This window comes from Budorcas taxicolor, chromosome X (genome assembly GCF_023091745.1).
Source record: "Budorcas taxicolor isolate Tak-1 chromosome X, Takin1.1, whole genome shotgun sequence".
In the NCBI taxonomy this organism is placed as follows: Eukaryota; Metazoa; Chordata; class Mammalia; order Artiodactyla; family Bovidae; genus Budorcas; species Budorcas taxicolor.
In genome coordinates this window covers 29,475,181-29,491,607 of record NC_068935.1, presented here as the reverse complement: position 1 = coordinate 29,491,607, position 16,427 = coordinate 29,475,181, and the positions used below count along the sequence as shown (strand labels likewise).

The 16,427-nt window shown below is 45.2% G+C and overlaps 1 protein-coding gene across 2 annotated transcripts in view; it reads right to left on the bottom strand.

Annotated features, from left to right (window-relative positions):
- The window catches only part of ZDHHC9 (zinc finger DHHC-type palmitoyltransferase 9), a 29,882-nt gene extending 17,411 nt beyond the window's left edge, over positions 1-12,471 (bottom strand). The window contains exons 1-4 of one of the 2 annotated variants that reach the window (XM_052662963.1): positions 12,304-12,471; positions 11,893-11,958; positions 10,424-10,724; positions 123-283 (exon numbers count right to left, since the gene is read on the bottom strand). In XM_052662963.1, the coding sequence (XP_052518923.1) occupies positions 123-283; positions 10,424-10,590 (328 nt within the window). In that variant the 5' untranslated portion in view covers positions 10,591-10,724; positions 11,893-11,958; positions 12,304-12,471. The remainder of the gene's footprint in view (positions 1-122; positions 284-10,423; positions 10,725-11,892; positions 11,959-12,303) is intronic. The other variant, XM_052662962.1, reaches the window with a different exon arrangement.
- Positions 12,472-16,427: the final 3,956 nt, after the last annotated feature.

Sequence of the window (16,427 nt, the reverse complement as noted above, 5' to 3'; positions counted from 1 at the left end):
AGGATCTCTAGGGGAAAAGGCCGGAAGTGAGTATTAATCTGCAACTATAATTATGATTCCACTCCCTTACCAATCAAAGCCACTCACTGTACAGCATCTTGCCAGCTGGTCAGAAAACCCACCTATCTCCATTTCTATGAAAGCTGCTTCATCTGGTAGGGCCCGAGGGATCACTCCAGGATCACTGAAGCTGGTCCTCAGCAGGGTAGCCATGGAGAAAAGGAATAGCATGGCAGCGAACACAGGGATGGCAGGAGACAGCTGAACAGCCAGGTAGCGGCATCTTGAAGAAAGCAGACAATTGAACACTTAGTTATTCCGACCCAATACTGACCTCGAATTATTACCAGTGTGTCACTCTGGTCTCTACAACAAAATCACAGTACTTCAAGGGCAGGGACATATTTTTTACTTTTCTCAAATTACCAAAACCTCCTAACATATGGTTCTGCACATACTAGGAGCTCAACAAATACATCACTGATTGATGCTACCTATAATATACAGGAGATAGTCTAAGGGACCTCTGATACCCCCAAGCCCAGTCCCTTCCATCAGCTTGCTGGCAGCCACATTTCCTATGCACTTCAGCAAAGGCTCATACCTGTTAAGGTCCGGGACGTAACTGAGCCTGGATTGTAAGCACCACAGGTTGCTCTCACTCTGGGAATGTCTAGAGTTTTTCGTACTCACTCATCTGACATTGGGCCTGAGCCCAAGGAGGGGGAAGAAAAGATAAGGACCAGCCATGAAGCAGAGTCCCAGTGTCAAACAGATGGTATGTCCAGTGTGTTCAAAGGCCACTGAAAAGCTTCAGAGATGCTGCCTGACTCTGCAACATCCACTCACTCCTCTTCCTTCCTCAACTAGCTCAGCCAGTAGGTGGCCAGTGACCATAAGCAAGTGAATAAGAAAACTGTATCTCTTTAGCACCCCTTCTCAATATCATATTTCTTCCCCTCTTTCCCCTTAACTCACCTGGAAGGCCATTCCTCTCCCTCTCTGGATATCCCAGCTCTACTGGCCTTTCAGACCTAAAGCCATCAATGCCATCATTGTCACCATTACAACCACAATTTATTGAGCACACACCATATGCACTTGGCTCTTCAGACACACTGTAGCATCCACTTCTCAAACTACATCTGTGATAGCTGAAGAATCTGGGATTTAGTGAGGTCTTGCTTCTTCCAAAGGCCTATCCTAAACTGCACTGTTTTTCACTACGTTGACTTCATCTCCCCCAATTAAACTTCCGAAGAGCAAGAACTTTGCCTTTTAGGAGTGGGAACGCCTGGGTTTGAATTCTGGTTCTACCAGCTCATGTTGGGGTAACTGAGTTAACTTCTGTCTCCTTACCTATGAAATGAAGATGATAATAGTAGTATTTCATAGGGTGGTTGTATGGCTCAAATGCATGAATACAAATAAAATGCTTAGAACTGCCCTTGACACACAGTAAATGCTAAGTAAATATCAGCTATTAGCATTATCATCATGGATCTCTATCTCCCTGAGCCCAATACAAGTATGGGAACAAAGAAGCTATCAACAAATACTTGTCCAGTTGAACTGAATATCAAACCAAATAAATGGGAATATGTGATGAGAGTTATCACTGACCTATTTTTATTCTCCTTCTCCTGATGCATATTTCCTCCTTCAACACAGAAATCTTGTCTCGGAAGCTGACTATAAGTAGATGAACAAGGACCAGAGGGAGAGTGAAGAGAGTAAGCTAAGGAAAAAGGCTTACCTCATCAGCATGGGGATTAAGCACGCTGCTGTCCACTTGGAGTAGACCTTTAACCCCAGGCTGTACCTACGCTGCACGTTTGGAACAATCCCCATGAGATCCTTCTCCTGCCTCCCTGCCACACACTCAACTGCATGGCGGGTGGGAACCAACCGTACTGCTCGGCTGAGCAATTTGCCATGAAGGTGAACATACGGAGTGAATTTGCAAATGATTTCTGTGGCTTTTTGTTTGCTTGCCTGCTCATTTGTTTTTTAACAAAATCCTTGCTCTCATCTTGCTTTTGTACGATTTTCTTCCTTCTCCTAAAATCCCAGGGTAGGGTCTGGCTAACTGAGTTCAGGGTAATGAAGGTCCTTGCATAGCACGAGCTTGTGGATTACCTTCTTTTCCACTGCTCCCCTTCACTGGTACAGATAATCAAGAAGTGAATTCAGAAAAGTCACCTGCACTCATCAAGGACCCAAAAGGACACAGGAGAAACACAAGGTTCTGATCTCTGAGACAAGCCAAATGACATTACCACACTGGCAGAAAATAGCCATCTTCCTCATCACTGCCCATCCCTAAAATCACTGTTGAAAACAAAGAAGTGACATCTCCAGAATTCAGACTGCCCTGGGTGTATCATTGCCAATGAAAAGCCTTAGAAAAATCAGAGCCATCTGATTGGCCACCAAAGGGAGTTTAAAACTGCTTTATTTGAGGGAAAAGACACAGAGAGAGTAGAACACAAACACACACATTAATGATGCCCCCATACCCTGAAGGACCGAGCTTAACTAAAGTCTCATTTCAACACCTGCTTGTTGACTGGACAAAGGACAACTTAGATTTGAATTACGCTTCACCATCAAGGATAAAGGTCTCTGTAATCTCCACACAGAATATCTTCTGCACCTGCTAAAACAATCCACTCTGTGTGTCAACAAGTACACAACAGGCCCATTGTATTGTTCTTCGGAGACAAGGCTACTGGCAGCCAGTTGTCACTAGTGAGTGGGTGTGGCTGGGAAGGCAGATGTGGGACCAGCAGGCCTTTCTACTCAGAATAAGAGGAAATAAGAAAGCCAGAGGCTAAGACCGCTGCAAACTACAACCCATCTGTCTGCCTTTAATACCCACCTGGGTTAGCCTCATAATTGCAGTAAGCTAGTGATCTCTCTTAAATAAGAATAAGCTATGCAAAGATTTGGTGGTAATTCCCAGTATCAACCTCAAAAGTCAGGAGTATCCTCAAACATCACTAATTTGTCCTAGAGAAAGACTGGATCTATCATCCACAAATAGAAACTCTTTGAATCTTTGAAACCCTGTGTACTTTCTATCTATATTGATATGAATAATGATATCCATACACTACTTGAAACAGAACTCTCCTTTGTCTTCAGAATACCAGGCAGTTAGAAGTGACTTTTCTCCCTTGTGAATTTTATAAATGCAACCATGTCCCCACTAAATCTCCATTTCTGCCACCTGCAGAGACATCATCACTTTAAGCCATCTTCTTTCAACCTCTTGATCAGCTTCAGGCTTCCACAGCTGGACTACATGACAGGACTCCCACATGTCTCATGGGCCACATGATGGTACTGACCAGCAGTAACCAGCAGTGCCAGGCTGGGCTGGTGTGCCATATCCCATCCCCCATCTCTAGCACACCAGAGTTCATTGGAAGGACAATCATAATGACATAGACTTCAACTCACACAAAAAACTTCAAAAGAGATTCATGACTGGAAGTGGTAAGAAACCAGACAGATCCCACGACAGGGCTGCCTCATAGCCCGGCAGTGTGCACTAGTGTTCTGTACTCTGGTTCTGTCTCCCTAATAGCTTTCTTGCTATGCTTTTTGCTGTTGTTCTTTTATCAGCACAATCAGCCAAGTATTTATGGGTCTAACAAATGAAGAACAAGAGAAATGGAACTTAATTTTGTTGGAGAAACATAACTAACATATGAAACAGCTAAATAAGATAAGACCAATAATCAAGTGTACGGATGGTGAGTCAGACTCTAAGGACTGTAAGTGGTCAGAGAAGAGCTCTCTTGGGAATCTGGGGGCTGCTTGAAACTGCTCCCACAGCAGTCATTAAGGGTGTCTTTAAGGAAGCTTGGCACAGCAGAAAGGGCTAAGGATTAGAGCTCCGCAATGGCCCTTGAGTCCACATAACAGAAATAAGCCTTTGCTGTAAGTCCTCCCTGACAGGGGCTGCCATCTGTCCTTATACATACATCCTATCTCTAGAGCACGTAAACACGTAGAACCACCCACAGGACCAGTTCAACATTCTTGCTGATGACATTCAGAGTTTGCATGAGGGACAAAGTTTCCTTGACACTAAAACATAATTTAATATCAGCTTCAAGATTTACTGCTATGTGAAGGTCAGAGTTTTGAAAATGCATAACCCTGTTTTGCTCCAGCAGCAAAGGGAAAATTAAACAAACATTTTCAATTCTGAGGCAATGAGCCATCCTCTCACTGAGGAAGGCCAAAATCTCTATAGAGGCAAACCTGTTAAGTAGTTCCCAAATTTCAATTGTAACAATACATTTCACATTTCAATTGTAACAAATATAACCAATTTCAAAAATAACAAGTAACAAATTTCAACTATAATATCTTCCTGATCAAGAACTTAGAACAGTTCCCTGCTACCTATTATATTAAGCCCCCACCTCCTCAGGCCAGTATTCTGAGACCCTCCTTTAACTGGCCTTATCTAATCATCATCATAGGTTCTTTCTTGCCTCTTCCTTACTCCATTCCAGACACATCTTCCTCATTACCGTGAGTTCATTAGCCTCTTGCTACCGCAAGAGGAGGCATACAGTGTCTTTTTTGTTGTTAAACACAATACCAGCTCTGGCATCTCTGAGGAGGAAGACTTAAGACTTCTTTCCCTCAATAAGCATCTCAACTGTTGTCGGCATGCTAGGGACACCCCTGTCCTTTGTGTTCACTTTTCCCAAAGCAGACGATCACTATACTCAACTAAGACATTCTCAAAAGATGGGAGATACGTTCAGTGGAGACTGACAGTGTGAACCTCATCACCACAAAAGGTAGTAAAGGCTGAAAATACACAGATGAATTCTGAATGACAGAAGCGTAAAAAATTGGTAAAGAGAAATACATTGTTCAGGAGACATAGCCCAATCCTTCTCCAGGGGACATGCTTTATCAGGAAGTTGAGTTTAGCTAAGTACTGTAACAGATTGATATCAAAGAGGCAACTATGCCTTTCTAAAACTGTCTTTAGTTGGCAGAGTCACAGAATAGGGCTAGATAAGCACAAGACTGAATCTCCACAGGGCAATTCTTCAGAGAATACTCTCTTGATTACAGATCATGATAAAGTCACTTTTTCTTCTTCTTAATCTCACCTAAGGAATTCAGAGACCTGGACTTTGTCACTATAGACAGGGATATCCCTCCATGTCAGAGTTTGGCCTTGCTCTACCTAGCCCTGTGTCTCCTCAAACCCGGTAACTTTGTTATCAGACTGCCTCTTCCCTTCTGTCTGACCATGGGGACACAGTGCCCCTTTCATTGCCATCACCCACAGAGTAACATGCTAAGGAGCACACATTACCTAATTTTTCTCAGAGCTGTCCTCATCTTGGAAGCAGAGACTAGGAGCAGTAACAGGGGTGATGATCCCTTGTAACTCAAAAGCTTACTCTCTAAGTTCACACTTAAAGGAAGAGGTTCCTTGTTCCTGCAAGGCTACCAGAATGCCATGCTAGAATACAGTCAGTTTTCCACAAACATGCCTTCGTTTTCTAGTGAGTGAAATCGCTCAGTTGTGTCCAACTCTTTGCAACCCCATGGACTGCATGCTACCAGGGTCCTCTGCCCATGGGATTCTCCAGGCAAGAATACTGGAGTGGGTTGCCATTTCCTTCTCCAGAGGATCTTCCCAACCCAGGGATCGAACCTGGGTCTCCAGCATTGCGGGCAGACGCTTTACCATCTGAGCCACTAGGAGCATGAGTTAAGGAGGCCAAAGTAACCTAGAATCCACTAAAGCAACACAAACATTAGCAAGACTCCAGAATATGCCAGTCCAGCATTTGGCACTATGCACAGCTTTAGTAATCTGCATGTCTTCAGGATTCCGTATTCAAAAGGTAACAATGAGATGAAAGGTAGTGTCGTATAAAGGCAGTGGCTGGCCGATTGACCTTGATGAAATCTATTTCTGTAGACCTGGTTTTGTCACCCGCAAAAGGATGGGGATGGTCTCCAAGGCCCCTTTCAGATCTATCATTCTATGATTCTGTGAGTCAAGACTGCTACATCTTAAGTGCATCCAGAATGTATCAATTCAGCTACATTTATTGATTACATACTCTAAGTAAGGCCTAGTAGAAGGCACTGTGGGGGCCACACACATGCAGAGAATAGTCCCTGACCCTGAAAGAACTCAAACTGTAATATCCACAGAATTACAAAATATTAAAAATGTCATGTAATTATGTGTTAAATGACTGATATGTACAATTAGTCCTATGAATGCAGAAATTACTAGAAAAATTTCATGAAGGAAGAGTCAAGAAGGGACTTGAAAAATGGGTAGAGTCTGAATAGGCTAGAAGTAGGACAATTATTAAGCAGTGCTACAAAGCTTTTTTCAGTTCATCCAATTCAATGACTCCTCTGTACATCAGAAGCACCCAGGAGGGTCAGTCCAACAGGGTTTGATAATGCCTTGATACGATATCCGCTAGAAACAGCACAGTGAGGCATAAGCACTGATCACAGCAGTAAACGCCTTCCTACTTCAGGGGTCAAGAGTCACACAATCATTCATGCCACAAGAGACCTTGACCCCAGTAGTGATCTGGTCACACAGTTAAAACAGAAAGCTAGGAAGCCACTTTCAGAACACAGTGCACTTGGTCTTTTCCCCAAGCTTTATCAGAAAGTTGAATTTGACTAAATACCACAATAGCCTTTCAGTAGTTGGACAGTTCACAGGTTGTCAGTGTCAGTATGCTATAGTGTCCTGACATTCCTAGCCAAGCTGTTGGCTATGTGTTCATCACACAAGCTGGACAGAGTTTGGGCAGAAAGGATGGAGAATGGTTCATGTGCTTAAAGCTCACATTTCCTAAATACCTCATCCTAAGAATACATTAGGAAATTCCTCTTTTTTTTTTTAATTAGAATACTCTTGATTAAAGTATAGCTGATTTACAATGTTGTGTTAATTTCTGCTGTACAGCAAAGTGATTCAGTTATATATACATTCTTTTCCATTATGATTAATTCCAGGGTATTGGATCCAGTTCCCTGTGCTATACAGTAGGACCTTGTTGTTTATCCATTCTATATATAATAGCTTACATCTGCTAACCCCGGCCTCCCACTCCATTCCTTCCTTAACCCATCCCCCATGGCGACCGCAGTCTTTTCTCTGTGTCTCTGAGTCTGTTTCTGTTTTGTGGATAGGTTCGTTTGTGTCACATTTTAGAGTCCACATACATAAGTGATATCATATGGTATTTGTCTTTCTCTTTCTAACTTACTTCGCTTAGTATGATAATCTCTACTTGCAAAGAAATTCTTTTTTTCAAGCACTGTACAATGTATACTCTGCTTCTAAATTCAAATACATTTACTATAGATACAATAGATACAATTACATTTAAAATACAGCTATCTACTGGTAATCTTCTATCCTCTCCTTTTCTATGTGTGTATTAGAATCTTCCAGACAGACACAAGAGTTATAGAATTTCAGAATCTCAGAGCTGCAAGAGGCTTAGTGATAATCTAGCCCTATTTCCCATCCTGGGCAGGAATTCAGTCTGTGACAGCAGTTCTGAGAGATGGCTACCCAGCTTCTTTGGAAACGCTTCTAACAACACAGAGCTAATGAGCACCTGTATGGACCACTTTTTCTCATTTTATGTAGTTAACCTACTGTCTGTTCACTGAAAAATCATAGGACCCTCCTTTGAGAAATCTAAACATGTAAAAGCGAAATCCAAAAATAAAAAGATGTCCACTGACACTACTAACACTGCATGTTTTTCATCAAGGGGCGCCCACACGCCTGACCAGATTTCTCAAGCCATCTGGCCGACCCAGGGCTGTGCCACGGGGGGTTATAAATCACCTCTCACTCATTCCTGCACACCTGCTGCAAGCAGGACCCTGTTACGAAAATGCAGGTCCAGATGTGCCTCAAGATCTGAACTTTTTTCCTCAAGGCCAAAATGCAGCAGCCAGAGAATGTACAGTCTATGCTCCTATACAATTTAAACATGAAAAGAGACGGTCCGGTTCAGACACCCTCAACTGCCTGAAGGCAGGGGACTAAACCAGGTGATTTCCTGAGGTCTCTGTAAGTTCTCATACTAGCAAAGGAGCCCATATTCTGCCCCCAAACCCTATCCTCCACCGTGTGGTGGATAGTGAATTATAGACCCCCAAAGAAAAAGGTTGACTCGAAAGAGACTTCATTCCTCAGAGGCAGGCTGGTGTCCTCTGTACAGCCTGTCAGTGGCTAGGCTCAAGGCAGCCGCCACCTAGAGTGCCCATGTGTCTGCATGTGACAGACAGATGCGTGCATGTGCACACATATATGCATACACATATGTGCTCACAAACACAGATCCCACCATTCTTAGTAAGAAGGATTCATTGACGGGGCCCTCTCCCCTTTGGTCAGATGTAAACTTCCCCATTCCACTTCTCAGCTAACACTTTTACTTCCTTCTCCCTTCCCCCTTTCCTACTCCCTCGCCCAGCCCTACCCTCGAAACTATTTACCCTACCACACACACAGCTGGAACCCAGGGCAGTTTACAAACAACCTCACCCTTCACATCTGAGGGCAAAGCGCAAGAAATAACTTGGGGGGGAAAAAGTCATCTCACCAGAAAACCCAACCTGCCTCTGTCAAACAGTAACTTGGTTGATTATAAGCTTCATCTCACAGGCAGTTTTCTTCAGAGGCCTTCAGGGCCGAACAGAACACATCCAAATCATACTCTGTCTGGTTCCCAGATACAAAAAGGGCCAAATGCCAGTAGCTCCAAATTTCAAGTTCCCTTGGCCAGTCAAACCAGAGGGTTCCTGGGCCCAGAATTACCAGCTCGCTCAGGGCCTGGAAACAAATCTCATCTCTGTTTTGAATGGTTTCAACCACAAAAATTTAACCCTGAGTTGGGGAGGGGAGAGAGGCAAAAAGAGCTAATGATTTAGCAGAGGAAGGAGTGAGAATGACAGAAAGCAGAGTTCAGCTCTGCACTTCCATAAACAAGCAAGGAAGAAACAAAGCTAACTTGGAGACAAGGGTGAGAAGTGGGGAAATATTTTTTTAAATGTTATGCTTATACCTGCCCGCCTGCACACGCTCACTTGTACCACACAAAGTATACACACACACATTCAGCCATGAAACTCTGACTGGAAAGCAGCTAAGAAGCCATGATCAACCTGTCTGATTTTGCCAAATATTTTACAACTTGGTAGCAACAGCAGCAAAAAACGTGCCTTTGACAAAAAGGTCCTCTGACCTTACTTTCCTGGCCTTGTTATAAACTACATCCCTCTCCTTCCCCTGCTGTTATTCAAGCCATTTGCACTTATCCCAAAGTCTGGCAAACCAGCCCCCCAAAAATCACTCTTGAGGCACTGGGAAAGCCTGAAGCCCTTACAGAAGAAAGACAAAAATGAGCCCCCAAAGATCAGAGTTCATTTTAATTATCTACCAAGGCAAGCCAAGAAGCCCCCTCCTCCATCCCATGGCCACACCCCCTGAGGGGAGTTCCATTTCCAGGTCACTGGAGTGCATGAACTGTAGCAGGTTCATATTAGGTGTAGCTCATGGTCTACAAACACATCTCTTGGCTCCTTCAAGGCCTTCCTCATAATAATCCCAAACCAATTAGCATTGCTCTCATCCCTGGAATGTACCACATTCTCAGCATACCCAGGAGTCATGCCACAGTAGTCAACTGGTCAACTCCCTAGAGCAGTGACCGACACAGATTTCAAACTGCCTCTAGAACTAGCTGTTACATCACAGAAAAAATAACTCCAAGGCTGGTATCAGGCACACACAGAATAGAGAGTTGTTTATGTTGAGTGATTTTGACTGAAAGAAAGAGCAACTCACATTTAATAAGCACATATGTGCCACACAGGCAGCTAGACTGTGGCACAGCTGAGGCTGGAACCAATCTGTAGGTTCCCAATTCAGTTGGCTTTTCAATTTAACAGCTAGCTGAGAGCTGAGCCCTAAGAAAATAGGACCCAGAATAACAGAATAGGTGAGTATCATGGGGTGGAGTTACGACCACAGGGAGTGCTCCTAGGCTCAGGAGGGGTGGAGAAGAGGCAATCTGTCACTAACCACCTAAGGAGACCACTGTAAAGGGGAGGTGAGTAATGAAGATGAATTCTTTTATTTCCTAAGTGTTCCAGGGGCGGCCCCAAATCAGTGCTATAAAATTGGTTATCAAATGTCTTGGTCTTTTAAGAAGGCACATACAAAGCAATGAATTCAGGTGACCTGATCTACAGACACTGCTCAAGAGGACAGTGACAACCTTCCAAGGACTAGCCATAAACTCCCCAGAAAGAAGGTTCTTTCCCTGGACCCAAAGTAACCATAATCAGGCAACAGTACTCAATGGAAACTCACTCGAAGGCGAAGAAGAGCGTACATGTCCCCAGGATGAGGAAGAGGGTCAAATAGAAGATGCCCTTTTGCCGGGCCATCATGACGCGGCCATCACAGCAGAAGGTGTTCCTGCCTGGGAGTTTCTCCCATTTCCGTGTCACCTTCTTTCTCACCACCATCACAGACATGATTGGAATTCCTGGTCCAAAATGGGTTTGTGATTATAAGAGGGAAGATACAGAAGCTGAGCCCAGCTTTGAAATCACGATGTGTGCTATTGCTGCCACTGGGTCAAACATCATCAGAAGTCCAATTTCTAGCCCTAAGGAAAAACACAAAAAGAAAAAAAAAATGAGGCAAGAACAAGAAAATGCAGTTCAATCTTCCTTTCCCAGAGGCAGAAAGATGAGTACTGCCTCAAGGGTTGAGAGTGAAGAAATGGAAGAGTTTATTTCCAATCTGTTTTTGTCCCTTAAAAGAAGAAAAGGTTAAAGGTTCTCAAAAAGAGAAAGAGGCTAGTATATCTTACATACATCCCTTTACTTTCAGTATAATACTGATGATTTGACTATCACAGAACTAGGAACTAGAAGAGGTTTTATAGGTGACAGCCCCAATTACTTTGTTTTGGAAATAAGTAAACTGAAGACTGAAGTGGGGAAATCACTTCTCTGGGTCACAAAGCCACGAAGCTAAGCCAAGAAAACAGGTCTGTTGACTTTCAGTCCAGGGTGCTCTCCACTATACCGTATTATTGTATAATTATCATGAAAAAGACTCTAAAAATAATGGAATTTCTATCCTTAGGGGCCATTCCCTCCCCTCCTCCATTTCTTCACCTTCTTTCTTCAATTAGCCACTGGAATCTGAATCACACCAGGGAACAAGTCATCCTTTGGGAGAGCTAGGAGGTTTTGGACACTGTACACAAACCCAGGTTGTATTTACTCCAAACAGATTTCCCCTAATCAAACCCTCCTAACTTCCTGAGTCTGGGAAATGAACCAACTTTGCCGGTCTAGCCTAACATTTGTGGGAATCTTAATGAAACCACATCACAGACCTGTAGGTGAAGGGCTGACTTAAGCCAGAGAGATTCTTATATGGCTGGGAGGAGGAGGGGCTCAACGGGGGGGAGGGGTGGCAGCAGTTAAGAAAAGTCATAAAGGTGCTTTCTGGGACATTTCAGAAGTACCATCTCCACTTAGCATCCTGAATCCCCAGGCCCAGCCTTTCTCACCGCTGTCACCCTTCTCCTTTCAGGTGTGGTGCTGTGGCCTCTATTTACCGATACCACATGCCTCACGCTGGCAAGAAGGAGGCGGAAACCTGCAGCTCGACTGACTGATGAGAAATAACCAACTGGGCTGGAGAGGGCAACAGTCCAAAGAGAGACTAGCAGCTGAGCAGGGAAAGGAGAAGCTGGAAGGCTTGGGAAAGGGGAGGGGGCATCGGAGGTGTAGAGAACACTTCCTTTGTGTAAAACTAACCTGGATAACAATCTTCTCCTGATAAACCGCCCCAGCGGGAGGAGAGACCAGGAAGGGGAGCCAGGCCTGGGAGAACAAAGATCAAAATCCGTCGAGAACCAGCGACCAGCCCAGCGGTTCGGGGCCCGAGGCCCGAGTCCCGGACCGGCGGCGGGCGCGGCCTCGAGAGGCCCGCCCAACCTCAGCCACGCCGCCGACCACCGCCCCGGGCAGGATGGGACGCGCGCCACCTCCGCACGCTCGTACACACACACGCCCCGCCACGTGTAGTCACCCCCGGCCAGGGGCTCGGCAATTGCCGAGCCGAGAAGGGCAGAGCAGGCTCCGCGCATCCCAGGGCAGCCGACGGGGCTGCAACCCACCACGCGGCCGAGCCCCGGAGACCCCCACCCCCACCCACCCCCTTGTTACCTGAACCCCGGAGACCGAACTCGGCCGGGAACCGAAGCCAGGAAGTACACTGTCCCAGGGGACCGCGTCGGCCGCCAGAGATGGCAGCGGCTTCTCCCCAGCCCGGAGGCTGCCTCCTCCTGACAAGGGGCCCCAGTCTTCGGGGCCCTAAACCAGCTGTGGCAACCGCCCACCGCTGGCCAAATGGAACGCTCCTCACGTCACCAGGTCGTTCCAGTAGTTGCTAGCCCTCTATTGGCTGATCCGCCTCGGCGCCTCCGCCCCTGCCACCCCTGTCCCGAACTACCATTGGCTGCGCAGAACGCCACTCGACGACGCCTCCGCCCCATTCCCCCACCCATCTCCCGACTTGGTGCCCACCTGCCAAGCCTTTGCCAGCCTCCCTTTGGGGTCTGAGCACCGATGTGTGAAGTGTCGCTTTCTATTAATATAGTTCCGCAGGGACTGGGATGAAGCGTAGTGTCAATGGACTAGGAAGAACGGGGGACCTGCCTCCCCCCCAACACACGTACCATGAGACGCTGAAGGAACCCTGGCTCACAGATCCCGGTGCTCACCCCAAACTGGATCCTGCTTGGGCCTCTCCAGCCGTACTTACATAAAATCAATCGCGACTTGGGATTTTACTCTGTACCCTCGTAAAAATAAGTCCTCTGCCTCCCAAGTCCTATTCAGGAGGTAGGGATCCCACCTTTGTCCCAGTCATCCTGGCCTGCATCTGTGGCTTTAGGGACAAAACAAACAGATATAAAAAGGAACTTGAAAGAGATAACTGTCCCCAAGAGGATAGAATCACTTTGCGGTATCGTAAACAAAAAATTGACGCTGAAACTCTACTGACAGGACATAAATTCTTTCAGGTAGGTGATGAAGTAAAGATTGCTTCAAAAGCTTGTAAATGACTATTAGATTTGAAGAGCTTGTGATAATGAGGCGCTGAGTGGGGCTCAGAGGGGAGCAGCAGAAACTCTACGCACCAACCACATTGATTCTATCTTTCTGCCACCTCTCTGACAGGGCAGTTATTACCACAATGAGCCACTGCTACTGATCTGAGTGAGTCGCATCCTTTAGCATAAGAATGGAGTGGGGAAAACAGTTGAGAACCACGGCATCAATATTCTACAACAGACTTTAAAAGATACTGGGTCTGTTTCCGCTACTGTGGCTCTTGGCTTCCAAATATAAGGGGAAATATGAGAGACGGTGTAAGGTGGTCTTTCCTTACCTGTCACACTATCAGGGAGAGTGCCCAGATTGTTAGCTATTTTCCTAAGCTTGAACAAAGTTTCTCTGGGGTGAAGGTATTTGTAATGAATACAAAAGAGACTGCCAAAGCTCTTCCCAAGGCAGTTTTTTTTGGTGTGTGTTAGTTGAAGGACCACTGCCTGGTCAAGAACTATTTCTCCTTTTACAGGATTTGGGTCCCACAAGATATGAAGCAAAATTCTACCTAATGATAGTTACATTTGACACATTCATGGTACCCTTCAATCAAAAATTTTAAAGGATAAAAAAATTACTAGGTAATTCTCTTATGAGAGATGTGTTATAATTCATTTGTAGGAGAAAGTACATCTTTATAAAGCTTTTATTGTTCCCCAGCACTCATGCTGATTATAATCATCAGTGTAGTTTTTATGAACTGTATGATCAGTATCATCACCTCCATTCTCCCCTTTAAATCCTGGAGGCTGCTGGTATTGCATTCATTTGGTATGGAAAGGAGAGGGACAGCTCAGCAGGCCTCTGGGTTCCCAAGCCTGTGTATACCAGAGGCCCTTAGGAGTCTCCCCAGCTGTCATCCTCCCAACTGGGGAGTGGACAAAAATAAACCTCCCCAGCACCCAAACGTCTCAGGTGTAGGTGAAGCCCTGGGAGTCCCGGAATGAGTCACAGCAACACATTCCTGAGCTCTGCCCCTCCCTGCTCTGGGTCACATTCCCTCCGGGATTATTAAGTGACTGTGTAGGTCAGGCTTGCTTTACTACAATCTGTTATCATTTGTGCTCACCTCTGAAAGAAAAATAAGGAAAATGGATATGGACAAACCCTCCATACCGATTCCTTCTATGTCATTGCATCGTTTCATATTATCCCCAAGGTCTTAATACACATCCCTAACTACACTGTGACTATAAATGAACATTGTTTTCTCTTTTCCACAAACCTCTAGACTTTATGCATCCAAAGGGGTGTTGGCTCCTTTGAAGGGGAGTTGCAGTCACGTGGTGAGCACTCGAAAAGGCATGGAATAAAGGCGTAGGCCTCCATTGTGTGGTCACACACATTCTGGTGTGCTTTTTTAAAAATACTTGTCTCCATATTGATAGTTCCTGCGTGTGTTCGTGGTGTGGAGGTGTCAACGGCCTCAGATTCTGAGTGCTGCCATGGAGTTGCAACTTGCCTCTTTGTGTTGCTCCAGACATCTCTCCTATAAACACCCAGAGACCCCTTCAGTACTGTATCCAAAACAGATCCCCAAACTTAGTCCCCATCCTGCATTTAAGCTCTTGTTGGCCTCATTTTTTTTTTTTTTTGTCTGTTTACATTAGCCTCAACCCTTTCAGGCCGCCTTGTCCTCCTACCCACACAAGTGTCCCTTTCTAGCTCACCCACCTGGCCTGCTCTCTTCTTACTTTCTGGCTATAAATAAACATATATTTGTAGAATGAATTGATGAATAAAGGAAAGAACCACGGACATCCTGTCCACAGGGACCAACTTAGTGTTCTTAAGCAATAGCTATTTCCCTGGGGGCTGGGCTGCTTTCCCTGACGCAGAAGAGGCAAGATGGTATGCATAGCAGAAAGCGCCAAAGCTTTATAGCCAGATGGACTTAGGTTCAAATCCTGACTCTGCTACTCAGGAGCTCGTGTAAATTATGTCAAGTAATTTCTCATTTCTGAGTCAATTTCCTCAGCTGTAAAACAGAGCTAATGTCTACTTCATAGAGTTATAAAAGGAATGGGAGATGATGTGTGCTAAATGTCTGGCATATAGGAGAAACACAATCAATGATGTATGTCCTAATGATATCTGTAGGTAACTGCCGTTTCCCACCTCCCTCCTTTATCTGCACTGATGACTGGGGGTAGAACTGTAAGAAGAAACAGACCCATTCTTCACTTTGTCGAACCCTGGTCATCTGTGTGCTGTGTGTTTACAGAGCGTCTAAATCTGTCACTTGGAATTAATCCTTATCTGACTGGCCCCTTGGCTTCCCAGTCCCCGGGGAACCTTACTTATGCTTGGGAAAAGCTTGGGCTATAATCTTGGTCTAGTAGAGTGGCTGTTTTGTAGCACCATCATCTCCAGGGAATCCTCAATATTGCCTGAATATTATGTGTTTCAATAAGTAAGAGACCACTGGCATCTCTGTCATTGTACACCTTCTGTGTTCACATCACTGTGTTGGGACTGTTGGCTCCTGTCAGAGACTGAGAAGCACCTTTAGGATGCCACCATGTGAAAACCAAACATTTTACAAATAAGTAATATTTGTATAACAAATACAATACAAAAAGTCCAGGAAAAACTGCCTGGGTGCCAAGAAGATCCTATGACAGTGCAACTAAAGTGCTCCAACCCAGTCTCTGCCCCTGCCTCTGATGCCAGTCTGCTCTTGCCAGTTTTAAATTTTATTTCATCTCTAGACTGTGGATCTTTGACTCTACCCAGAATGATTTTAGATGCTGTGCCGGAGCCCTCAACACTAATCCTAAGACTTCTTGTTGTTGTTTAGTTGCTCACTCGTGTCCCACTCTTTGTGACCCCGTGGACTGTAGCCCACAAGGCTCCTCTGCCTGGCGGATTTCCCAGGCAAGAATACTGGAGTGGGTAGCCATTCCCTTCTCTAGGGGATCTTCCCAACCCAGGGATCAAATCCACTTCTCCTGCATTGGCAGGCTGATTCTTTACTGCTGAGCCCTCTTTCACTAAACAGGAGTCATAATCACATCAATGGAGACCATTTATTAAGGACCTCCTCTGAGCCAAGGATTGTGCTAGGTATTCACAGTTTAGGTCCCTAGATTATGGTCTAAACTTGATGTCTAAGTGAGAGCATATGATACAAACCCAGCACAGCCCTAGCCTCCCGCTCTGCCCAGCCCTCTCATTCC